The following is a 12,615-nucleotide window of genomic DNA, read 5'->3' as shown; positions in this document are numbered from 1 at the left end:
TTTGTTTAAAAAAAGAAAATAGGAGGCTTTAGTTTTGGATTGACCCTTGTAGAATAACATTTTGACCCACATCTGACCTTTATAGTTCAGAGGAAATGACTTGAATGATTCGCAAAACATAAAACAACTTAATTAGTGGTTGGCATTTTCTAATTAAGGGTTTTCTTAGAAGTAGTTTCTGTTTCACTTGAATTCAGCAGCTTCCCCCCTTTTTTTTACAGTTGCACAGAAAAGGGAATTCTTAGGTGTCATAGCTTTCTTTTTCAGATAATGTACAAACCGCTATTTTGTCCATTTTAAAATTTGTTGTATATCTCTGAGTGTTTGTATGACTCTCGTATAAGACAGAAACCTCCATTTTTTTATTTTTTAAACCCCAAACAAGACATATTGCTACTTGGTCATAAAAGGCTAATTCTTGGGACTATGTCTAACAAGCGATTGTGGAAAGTTATGGTCTCGCCAGAACCCACATCTACCAAGCGCTTATTCGAATCATTCTACTCTATTTAAGCTTTTTTTTTCATTTTAGATCGTGGGTAAAAAAAATATCATTTTTTAGTTAAATTTGCTTCTCAGTGTTGCGTGAATTATAAACAAAGCATTTCTCAAACACACACACACACAAGTGAGTATCCTTGCCTCTTCATTAGTTTTATTATGAAATTATAGTTCACCAGTTAACCATTCCATTCTTTTGTCAACTTGTAAATTAAACCTCCGCACATCCACACCCAGTTGCAAAGCAAACAGGTCAGTGAATACTCACACGTCATCCCCACTCGCTTGAATATCCCTGTCAAGCTAGTGATAAATAAGCTAATAATGCGCCCTATACACGAAACTAAAGCAACACTTGTCTGGCAGTGTTCTTAGATATTTTGTACAGAAATTCATCCGATAAATATCGAAAATCAAAAAAAAATCCAATCTTTAATATAGTTTTTTTCTCTTATAGATAAAAAAAAAAAAAAAACAATTTTTACAGAGGAATATTTAAAATATTCCTCTGTAAAATTCTTGAAATATCAGCTGATGTGATATAAATAAACACAGACGGAATTTGCTGAACGACATTATCATTATTATTTTTTTTTTTTGTTGTTGCGAATTAGTCCCCTGAGCAAATTATTCCTCGTAATATATAAGAATCAATAGAGGATTGATTCTATAATAATACATATGCAATCTGCATAAATTAACATATCATGTTTAAGCTTATTGTACGACCGAGCAACGCCTAGTGGCCAGCTAGTGAGGAATGGGTTAATAATGTGCCCCTTACACAAAACAAGTGACACTCACCCTAAGCAAGTTGAGCTGGTTTCCATCAAAAACGAAAGTCTCAAAGAAATATCAAATTAATAAATGGTCCCCAATCGCTTGAATATCCCTGTCAAAGGAGATGACGATGTTAGGTTTTTGCAATTCTCGCAGGCAGCTGTTGATGTCCGCCTATACACAGTGCCTGGTATTCCCAAATTGTCACCCATGTGGTAGTGACCAATCTCAATGTTGCTTAACTTCGGTGATTTAATAAGAATTGATTATTCTGTTTAGTCTTAAGATACAATGGATATGCTCTAGAAGAGTGGCTGTACTTGTAATTCTTTTTTTTTTACAAGGTGGTCACCACTTATCAAGGCCCGGAAGCCACTCAGGGATAAAGGTTATTGTAATTGTGAGGCAAGGGTTGCAAATATACCTAATCATACCTCTCTTTAATCGGCACTGGTTGATTCTAGCAGCAAGGAGAACCTCAGGATGACTGGAAACAGCATAAGATAAATACTCCCAAATGATCGTCCATTTTAGTACTGACCAGGCTTAGCATCGCGTTAATATGGAATAAGGTTTAGCATATCTAAGGAAATGGCAGAAACTAGACGAAGACCTCCAATCTGTAGTGGAATGGGAACAAAAATGGATGGTCACATTCAATGCTGCCAAGACTAAACTTGTTTCCTGCAATAATTACAAGAAACCTTCTCTACCACTAATAGCAATGGCCAAGAACTCCTCGGCCTAACATTTACAAGCAACATGAAGTGGAATAGATACATTGAGAACATTACCAAGGCTGCTGCGAAGAAGGTGGGTTCTCTCTACCATGCTAGAAAATTACTTATGCCTGAAAGCATCCTATACCTCTATAAGGCCAGCATTCGCCCATGTATGGAATATTGTTGTCACATTTGGGCTGGTGTATCTGCTACTTGTCTCTCACTCCTGGATAGTGATCAAAAGAGAGTCACCAACCTGATAGGTCCTGAACTGTTATCTAGGTTTCAACCTCTGTCCCATCCCTCTGCCTGTTCTACACAAGTACTTTAATGGTGGATGCTCTGACGAACTACTAGCACTTGTACTCCCTCGACGTGAATACCTCCCGACAAACCGGACAAGCAGCTAAATCCCACCTCTTCACAGTAGAGATCCCTAGGTGTAAGAAAGCCTTCTACTCCAATAGTTTCTTCGCCAGAACTGCTAAACTTTGGAACTCCCTTTTGGGATTCTGCTTTCCCAACTGTACTGACATGCAGAAGTTCAAGTGTTATGTGAACAGACATCTTGCTACTCATCTCCCTTCATAATATCCTTGCAACTTATGTCCCCGATAGTAGCCCCCTACTTCAAAGTGGCACTGTGCCTTTTTTGGGGTGAAAATTGAATTAAAAAAATTTTTTTTCAAACTCCCAAATGATCATCCATTTTAGTACTGACCAGGCTTAGCATCATGTCAATATGGAATAAGGTTTACCATGTTGTGTGAAAAGAGTTATTTCTGGTCAATTTTTGATTTCCTCAATTTTCCTAGACAACATAGGGACATAGGTTCCACAGAATAAAATAAATAAAATTTTTCTTTGTGATTTCTATTTTTTTTTTTTAGGAGCTGACCTTAATATTCAAAATAATTCCGGCCAGACTGCATTAATCATTAGTCTTTGGGAAGGCAGTGTGTCCACAGCAGAATTCCTTATCAGAAGTGGATGTGACTTGAAATTGTCCGATCAGTCTGGCCACAGTCCATTCTACGTTTCTGTCCACTGTGAACTTTTACCAGAACTCAAAATTGCCCAACTTATCATTGACTCAGGTGAGTATGATGCATGATTAATCCAAGAACACTTTCATCCATTCTTTCAATGCAAAGCTCGTAAAATCAAACTTTTATTTTTAGTGATCCTGTTACATAATGGCATATCAAGTCTTTATATTTCCTTATCTTTGCTAACCCTTTATCTTGGAGAGAGAGAGAGAGAATCTTGCAATTTGATGGGTTACATTTTTAAAACACATTAATTAGAGGGATTAAATAATAGTTTCTATATACAAACACTGGAAGGAAGGTACTATTTAAGATTTGAAGTGGTTCAGCGTTTAATTATAAAGATAATGAATATGATTGTTCATTTAGACAGTTAATAATAACATTAATATAATAATATTGTTTGAATTTGTATACACAATAACAAAGGGACCTGTTTTAACTGCTGTTCACTCTCTTGCACAGTGATGTGACAGAGGAACACATGCACTCAACTCACATTACAACAACTATGATGAATTTCTAATATTGTCTGCATATGCATGCATACAAGTCAACACTGCAAGAGAAATGTCACTATTTTATATATCCATCCATAGCCCTGGAGCCCCTGGAGGGGCATAGGCCATCTACAACTTTATAGATGCTTTTGTAGCGAGGAGTTCTTTTTACAGGGTGAGGGTGCTGGCCCTATGCCTAACCTTCCCAGAAGGTACATACAGCGCCTAGCCTTCCCAAATGGTCACCCATTCATAGCCCCTGGGGGGGGGGGATAGGCCATCTACAACTTTTGTAGATGTTTTTGTAGCAAGGAGTTCTTTTTACAGGGTGAGGATGTTGGCCCCACGCCCAACCTTCCCAGAAGGTACATACAGCGCCTAGCCTTCCCAAATGGTAACCCATCTGGTACTGGCCAGGCTCAACGTTGCTTAACTTTGGTGATCTGGTGAGAACCGGTGTGCCAACATGATTGTGCCGTACCTATTTTATATATACATAATATTTATTATTATTGTTATTATTTACATAATATTTATTATTATTGTTATTATTTACATAATATTTATTATTATTGTTATTATTTACATAATATTTATCATTATTGTTATTATTTACATAATATTTATTATTATTGTTATTATTTACATAATATTTATCATTATTGTTATTATTTACATAATATTTATTATTATTGTTATTATTTACATAATATTTATCATTATTGTTATTATTTACATAATATTTATTATTATTGTTATTATTTACATAATATTTATCATTATTGTTATTATTTACATAATATTTATCATTATTGTTATTATTTACTCACTAGGAGTAGTAATACAGGCCATGATCAAAGATTTCTCTTTGAGAACATTATTATTATTAATATTATTGTTACTGTTGTTGTTATTATTATCTATATATTATTACGATAGCGTGTGTTATTTTTTGTGTCACGCTTACATCCGGGTCGTTTAATTGTGATGTTCTTCTATTTCTTATAATAAATAATTTTACCAAGAATTCTTCATAAGTTTTGATTTCGGTTTCGATTATAGCTGATAGTTGAGCGCTAGGCAGCTATACCCGTATTCCTATCTTTGTACCTGTGATGTTAATACACTTCGTTTATTAAACCAACCTCGACTTGATTTTCTTCTTTTACTATTGTGTTACGACACAACAGATTGGCGATGACAGAATCGAAACGATGTCACTGCAAACACTCATCAAAAGTGATTGAAATACAAGGATTTGCAAGATTTTTACAGCAAAACACCTTCGTCATTTCAAACAGATATTTGGATGCGAAATGATTAACAGCAAATTAATTACTACAATGTGACGATGTTATGAAAAAAAAACTAAAAAACTACAGCGAGAGAATGCCAATAATATGGTCAATTATTAAAATAATTGAACAGAGTGACACAAGTGTTTCGAAAAAAAAAAAAGAAAAGAAGGTTCACTGTTTTTTTTTTTTTTGTTGTTCAGAATAACTACCACAAATTTGAGTCGTTATTTCTGATATTGGAACAAACGCGTTGACTATTTATTAGTAAAATGACCATCAAATTTGACAAGAGAAGGAGAAACGGACTGTGAAAGAAAGAAAGAAAGAATATATATTCATAAGCATTAGTGCTTATAAAAGACCTGTTAAATAATCAAGTCATATTGTGAAAAAAACACAAAGGTTAAAAATAAAATAAATGATTTCCCCATACAAAAAAGTCGACTTGCTAACTTAACTTTTATGCTTCAAAAAGATTTGAGGTAAGAAAAGCTTGGATGGACTTTTTGCTCGTGAAATGATATTGGGAAAACTGATTTTTTTATTTCAAGGGTAAATTGTGTTACGTAAATTGAATTCGTTACAATGGAAGCCGAATTCAGAGAGTCTCTTTTGCAATTATTCAAATTTCAAACAGAACAAAATCTCGCCTTGCAACAAAGACAACTTGAAAGTGAGGAGAAATGTGCATTAGCTATGAAAGCTCCTCCAACTCAATTCGGATTGTAGGCAAAACCAGACCGACTCTGGTCGAGAATTCACTTTGACTTTATGGGACCTCTACAGAGGTTCTATTATCTCATTATTGTAGGCAGCCTATCTAAATGGCCGGAAGTACTAAAATGCAAGAACCCCACATCCGAGGCAACTATTAACTTCCTGTATGAACTATTCGCTAAGTTTGGGGTAGTAGACTGCATTGTCACAGACAATGGAACGCAATTCACGTCTACTGAATTTAAACATTTTTGTGAGGATCATCTAATCGAGCATATAACCATTCCACCATACCACCCGAGAAGTAATGGGCAAGCGGAGAGGTTTGTTGATACATTCAAGAGAGCTCTGAAAAAAGCTAGTGGATCACCGACGGATAAGTCAATCCAATAGTTTTTACAGGTTTACAAGGGCATGTCAAATGCAAACATCGAAATGTCGAAGATACCTGCTGTGGTCATGTTTGGACGCAAGGTTAGATCGATTTTCCACAAGTTGTTATCAAACCAGGATAGGCCAAACCTAAAAAAAAGACGATAGCAAAAAAAAAAAAAACGGTATAAAGTTGGCAAAAGAGTCTTCTATAAGATTCACAAATATAATAGGACTTTCTGGGAGTCCAGCATTGTTGAAAAAAATAGGCAACATGGTCTATATGATTAAGGGACTAGATTTCATGCACAAACGTCACACTAATCAAATGCAGAAAAGATACTCGAACAGTGAGGTGACCCGATCGGCCGAGGAGGACATCATGGACACATTGTTTGATACTTTTCAGGTGCTCATACCAGAGAAAGCTCCTGAGAATAGGAAGTCAAAAAGAAAACGGAAGTTAATTAGGGTGAACCCAAAACAGAAACGTTATTTATCCCCAGACGGGATATTTTCAAAGGAGGGTGTTATACCGGCCTTTCTATGCATAAGGGAAATTACACCGGTTCTCACTATATATATAGTGCCAATAATGTCTATATCGGTGAAAAGAGCGACAGTACTCCACTGCCTAGCTAGGCGCTAGTCAGTTATACCCATATTCCTACCTTTGTACTTGTGATGTTAATACACTTTGTTTGTTAAACCAACCTTGACTTGATTTTCTTCTTTTACTATTGTGTTACAACACAACAAATATATATGAAATTTGCCAGAATTAAAATATCATATTTAAGCGTATTTTATGACTTGGCTATGCTGGCCATCCCTGTTAGCTTGGATAAATACTTTTGCAGTTTTAGCAAAAAAGCTACAATAATATCAGAGCGTCTCCATTTACGCTGAATATCTGCAGAATGCCATCATCAATATATTACACATGAATGAGTCCCCTGTGGAATTTCCACAGGTCCCGCTAGTTGTTATTATTATTATTATTATTATTATTATTATTATATGCCAGTCTATATTTAATGCCAGTTTATTTTTAATATAAATTAAACTGATTTTTTTCTCAAGTTAAAAGAGGTAAAAATTATATAAAAAATTTGTTCTGATCATTGGTTTGTGTATTTAAGATACATTCATCAATCAGATTATTTCATAAAGGGAGACAACTTATATAACTTATTAAAACCAAACACTAACACTTAACTTTTGGACTCATTAAAAATGGGAAAAAGTTATAGCCCATTAACTTAGAATGGGTGCAAATTAATGGTTGGATATGGCTCATTTTTTGCATTAAATACTAATTCGTACTAATCTTTAACTGAGCATTGAATGCATAATACTTGGTTCACTGCACCTTATCATAACAAAAGTTCATACAAAATTTCAGCCAGATCGACTTAATAGTTCTAAGAAAAAGTGAAACGGACAGACAAACAAAGAAATATTATATAGACTATTTTTAACTATAAAAACATTAGAAATCCGACATAGAACAATGTATTTTTTATTTATACAAAACACAGATTGAAAAATTGTCAAACAGTATGCAGAGCTACCTAGCGTTGTCCAGAGCCATAGTCAAAATTCTTCCAACAACTAACACAAAAAAAAAACCTCATTAAACCTAAAGCAACATTGTCTCAAATTATTTATATAGGATTCAGGTTTAAGCAGGAGTTTCTTCAGTTCTCAAATTTCACACAGGTTTTGCTAATTGTAACATAGCGTGGATGTGAATGCATGAGAAGTGACGTCACCGGTGGATGGGGTGGGGTGAAAGAGACTATAAAAAAAAAGAGAAAGATCTTGTGAGAGACGAGATAACATTCGAGATCTGGTGAGAGACGTTTAGAACGTTCTAGATCATGTGGGTGACATCGCAGCTGTAGCGATGAGGAAATAAATGTCATTGTATGGATTGTCTCAGTCTCCTTTGCGACTGAAACTGCACATGACGTGCATTGGTTCACGCCCAACCTTAGATAATTTTGAATGTTTTGATTCAATTTTTAAATTTGTTTTATGGAAATCGCTCCAGACAAGGCATGAAGCCACTTGATGTCAAGAGCTAAAAAAAAAAAAATATATATATATATATATATATAACTACTTCATTTACTCACATAAACCTAATATACGAAAGTATAGATTTATGCGTAAACTTTAAGTATTTACTTCAAAAGTGCTCAATACGTAGGTAGAGCTAGTTAGTAATATATATTTTATAAATTACTTACTATATATATATATATCAATTCAAGGTCAAAAACTAACAAACAATAAATGTTATGTGGATAGATTCAAACTCAGAAAACAGCAATTCTTCCCCCTTTTCCAGAAATATCGCTCATGAAATGAGAGAAATAAAGGACAAAATAAAAGTAGCAGGAGTTAAATGTGAGAACTAAAGGAGTTATTATAATGATATCAAATTAATGACAAAATATTCACGTTTATTCAAAGATGACAAATAGTAATTAAAAATGGTTTAAATATTTGAATTTGGGAGTTTTAACGTTTATTGATATATACAAATGTTTTGACTTTTTTTTTGTTTTTTTTTGTGCAGGTTACGATGTCCGTCATGATGCGTGGTGGTTAAGTCGTGCCCCATACAGGTCCAAACTTTCAACAAATGAAGAATTCTGCCAAGAAATCATGGATAAAATTGGTTCACACAAAACGCCTGTTGTAAGTAGGACAATAAACTTTAACAATTATTTCAAGATTTGAAAAAATACCATTCCATGCATTCTCTCTCTTTCTCTCTCTCTCTCTCTCTCTCTCTCTCTCTCTCTCTCTCTCTCTACGAGGTGCCTTCAATAAGTTTCCAGACTTTTTTCTTGTTCTAAATAAAATATGAAATACATCAACAGTTGTTTTGTTTTATTCAAAAGTCTGTTGAGATATGGTGAAAACCGACATACGAGGTGCTTTAAATGAGTTTCCAGACTTTTTTTTCGCATGGGAACTTTTATTGATAGTATACACATGAAACTCTTTGAAGTAATCTCCTCCGGCTGCAATGCACTTGTACCAATTTCTGGAAGGCTGCATGGAAGTCCTTTTGTGTGAGCATGTCAATGACCCTCATCACAGCCTCTTTCATCTCCTCAATTGTCTCATAATGACAACCTCTTTCCTTGAGCTTAGAGAATAACTAAAAGTCACAGGGAACAAGATCTGGATTATAAGAAGGGTTATTGTGTGTACAGTTCCCACACTGACATCAAATTGTGAACTTATTCTCTCTATAGACACACAACGATCTTTATCCACGAAATTCGTTATTTGGCCAATCAACTCTGGTGTTCTGACATCCTTACTCCTCCCACACCTCTCATGATCCCTCACAGACTCCCTGCCTTCCTTGAATCTCTTATGCCATTCATAAACTGATGCTCGATTCATGCAAGATGGTCCAAAAGCAGTCTGAAGCATTCCATACGTTTCTATGGCATTTTTCCAAGTTTAAAACAAAATTTTATTACATATCGTTCTTCTAAAGTGTTCTCATGTCCAGATTGCATTTTTGAAATTCACCAGCTGTGACAATCAAGCTTTAGTAGGGTGTATTCCAATTCCTGCTGTAGCTGTTCATTTGAACCTGAAATCATAAAAATTGTTCAATATATAACAATAATATACTGAATTTTCAAGAGTCTACAACAATTTTAAATGACTGTAAAAAAAAGTCTGGAAACTTATTTAAGGCACCTCATAGAGGGGGGGAGGAAGAAAAACAGTAAAAAAGAGAGCGGGAGAGAGCATAGAATGGTAGTCACATGGTTTGTATAATAAAATGGTTATGTAGTGCATAGGATAATGTACAATTGTCAGCGAACTGATGAGTCATGTTATACATGTGTAGGGAGGTGACAGTATTTCAATCGTTAATGACACGATGACAACCTAGGTTTTTTTTTGTTTTTACACAGTGATCACCACTTATCAAGGCCCGGAAGCCACTCAGGGATAAGGGTTATTGCAAGTACATTACGTTAGTGTGGAGATTTAATGAAGTGTTTACTTAAGGGGGCGGTTCATTAGGAATTTGTTAACGTTGGACTTGAACACATCCAAGTTTTAGTCCGGTGGGAAGCAGGCAGATGGAACAGAGTTCCACAGGCGTGCAGTTTTAAGAAAGAAGCCTTGTTCGTGGAATCCGCGTTTTGATTTAGGCACAGATATAGAGTGGGGGAAATTTTTCACAGTGGATTCAGCTAGACGGGTGTTTTTCGTGAAAGATTAGCGAGGGGGGACCAGAGATTGGAGTTCAGACGAGCACCTGCCATGGAAATAACGATAAAACAAGGATAGGCTCGCAACATCTCTTCTGTGGGAGAGAGGTTGCAGGATAGAGAAAAGGGCATCCCCCACTAAGCCACGAAGTCTATTTTGTACTCTGTCAAGGCAAGATAGGCTGTTTTTAGCAGCTCCTGCCCAGATATGGCAACAGGTGTTTCAAGTTCGAATCCAGTTCCTTCCACAAAAGTCACTTTCACTTAGGATGTTTGTAACCCTCATGTGGTTCCTGTTGGTGTCTTTCTAGAAATATTCAGGAAAACCAATGCTAACAATAGAATTTTTGGAATCATACAATATGATGATGATGATGCGTGTATATAGAAGTGGAGGTATCAGGTGTAATTTTCAAAGATAATTGGCTAGTCAGAATCAAATATCGATTTGGCAGATGTATTGCTATTTAAGTCTAACTTGTAAAATCCGGCTGACTTAATGTTATTTATTAGATGTACATTTTTAGATATATAATTCAATGAAGGATTCTATGTCTATGATTATACATCTTTCATCAAAGGTCTTCTTGGGATAAATGTGATGGATATAAGCGATACCTGTCGCAACACTTGAGAAAACGTTTATCTTTATATAGAAAATTATTCTGAAAAATAATAGTAATAAATAGTGTAACATTTGTGTGTATGTACAGTCAGCACTAACCCTATTCAGGGTTTAACTGGCTTCCTCCAAAGGAGGAAGTTTCATTGGAGTATGAAATTCAGAAGCGGTCCCTAGTCGCATGTATATCCCCGTTAGGGGAGATGACGACGTTAGGTTTTTGCAACTTTTTTGCAGGGAAGTGTCGACGTCCTCCTACATACAGCACCTGGACTTCCTAAATTGGTCACCCATTTTAGTAATGACCAGGCTCAACGTTGCTTAACTTTGGTGATCTGACAGGAACCGGTGTGTCAACGTGATTATGCCGTATAGTAGTGTAATATTTAATGGAAACAAACATAGAGACGTGTTCTCAAACTACTATCCAGCCTTAGTTCGCATGCAGTGCACACACAAATGCAATACACAACACTCAGTTTAAGATATTTATGGTTATGACCCCTTATTTCCAGCAGTTCATGTTCCAGCCCATAGATGGCGATATCGACTTATTATTGAGCTGATACCTAGTGCTAAGGTATTTATAGCCAATAATAGTACAGGAACTTGGGACAACAGTGATTGGAAGATAGTCACTTACAAAAAGAAGGAAGCAGAGTTTGAAGGATGGGTAAACCCATCTAAAACGGTTGAGGTTTCAGATGTTAAGGTCCTCACATGTAGAGATCTGCAGAAATCTAAGCCAGTCTGTTGGTGAGTGTTAGGGTTAGGGTTAGAAATCTAAGCCAGTCTGTTGGTGAGTGTTAGGGTTAGGGTTAGAAATCTAAGCCAGTCTGTTGGTGAGTGTTAGGGTTAGGGTTAGAAATCTAAGCCAGTCTGTTGGTGAGTGTTAGGGTTAGGGTTAGAAATCTAAGCCAGTCTGTTGGTGAGTGTAGTCTCATTTAAAATAAAATGAAATTTATATCACTCCTAGGGCATTCGTGTTATTAGCATGACTTAACATTGTGTTCTCTTCTCTACCAAATACCTGACCCTGACCCTAACCTGACCATTCTCCTCCACAATTTGTCCTTCTTATTGCATCCACTCCTCTCATATGCAAATTATACTTAAAAAAACTCAGCGAGATAATTGAAATAGTCTGCAGAGAAATACAACATAAAATAGTCTGCAGGGAAACGAATTCACAGGGAGTAAATTGTTTTCGTTCTGTCAGCCATGACTGAGTAAAGGTGTTAAGCAATTTTTAGTTTATTCTTAGCTTGTAGTGTGGATCGTACCTTTAACCTCCAGACGCTGTCATTTAACAGATTTTTACTCAATGCCTTTATCCATTGCGTCAAAATTCATGATGAATGTTTTAGAGTTATTTAATAAATATTTTTTACAAGGTAGTCACCACTTATCAAGGCTCGGAAGCCACTCGGGGATAAGGGTTATTGCGTGTACAGTACATTAGTATTGGAGATTTGATAAAGTGTCTTACTTAAGGGGGCGGTTCATCAGAAATTTGTTTATGTTGGACTTGAAGACATCCAGGTTGTAGTCAGGTGGGAAACAGGCAAATGGAACAGAGTTCCACAGGCGTGCACTTCTAAGAAAGAAGCTTTGTTCATGGAATCTACGTTTTGGTTTTGGCACAGATAAAGAGTGGGGAAAATTTTTGACAGTGGTTTCAGCTAGATGGGTGTTTATCGTGAAAGATTGACGAGGGGGGACCAGAAATTAGAGCTCAGACAAGCACTTGCCATGGAAATAACGATAAAACAAAGATAGGCTTGCAACGTCTCTT

General features: G+C 35.8%; 1 protein-coding gene and 1 pseudogene across 2 annotated transcripts in view; one reads left to right on the top strand and one right to left on the bottom strand.

Moving 5' to 3' along the window:
- Positions 1–12,615, top strand: part of LOC145254753 (uncharacterized) — a 163,405-nt gene that overhangs the window by 148,300 nt on the left and 2,490 nt on the right. For both annotated transcript variants that reach the window (XM_080113496.1, XM_080113495.1), the window contains exons 4-5: positions 2,894–3,100; positions 8,527–8,648. In XM_080113496.1, the coding sequence (XP_079969622.1) occupies positions 2,894–3,100; positions 8,527–8,648 (329 nt within the window). The remainder of the gene's footprint in view (positions 1–2,893; positions 3,101–8,526; positions 8,649–12,615) is intronic.
- Positions 11,077–11,195, bottom strand: LOC145254939 (5S ribosomal RNA; annotated as a pseudogene).

Source organism: Euprymna scolopes, chromosome 30 (genome assembly GCF_053919585.1).
Source record: "Euprymna scolopes isolate OS-2025 chromosome 30, ASM5391958v1, whole genome shotgun sequence".
In the NCBI taxonomy this organism is placed as follows: domain Eukaryota; kingdom Metazoa; phylum Mollusca; class Cephalopoda; order Sepiida; family Sepiolidae; genus Euprymna; species Euprymna scolopes.
Note: the sequence above shows the minus strand (reverse complement) of the source record. Positions and strands in the feature narration are given on the sequence as shown.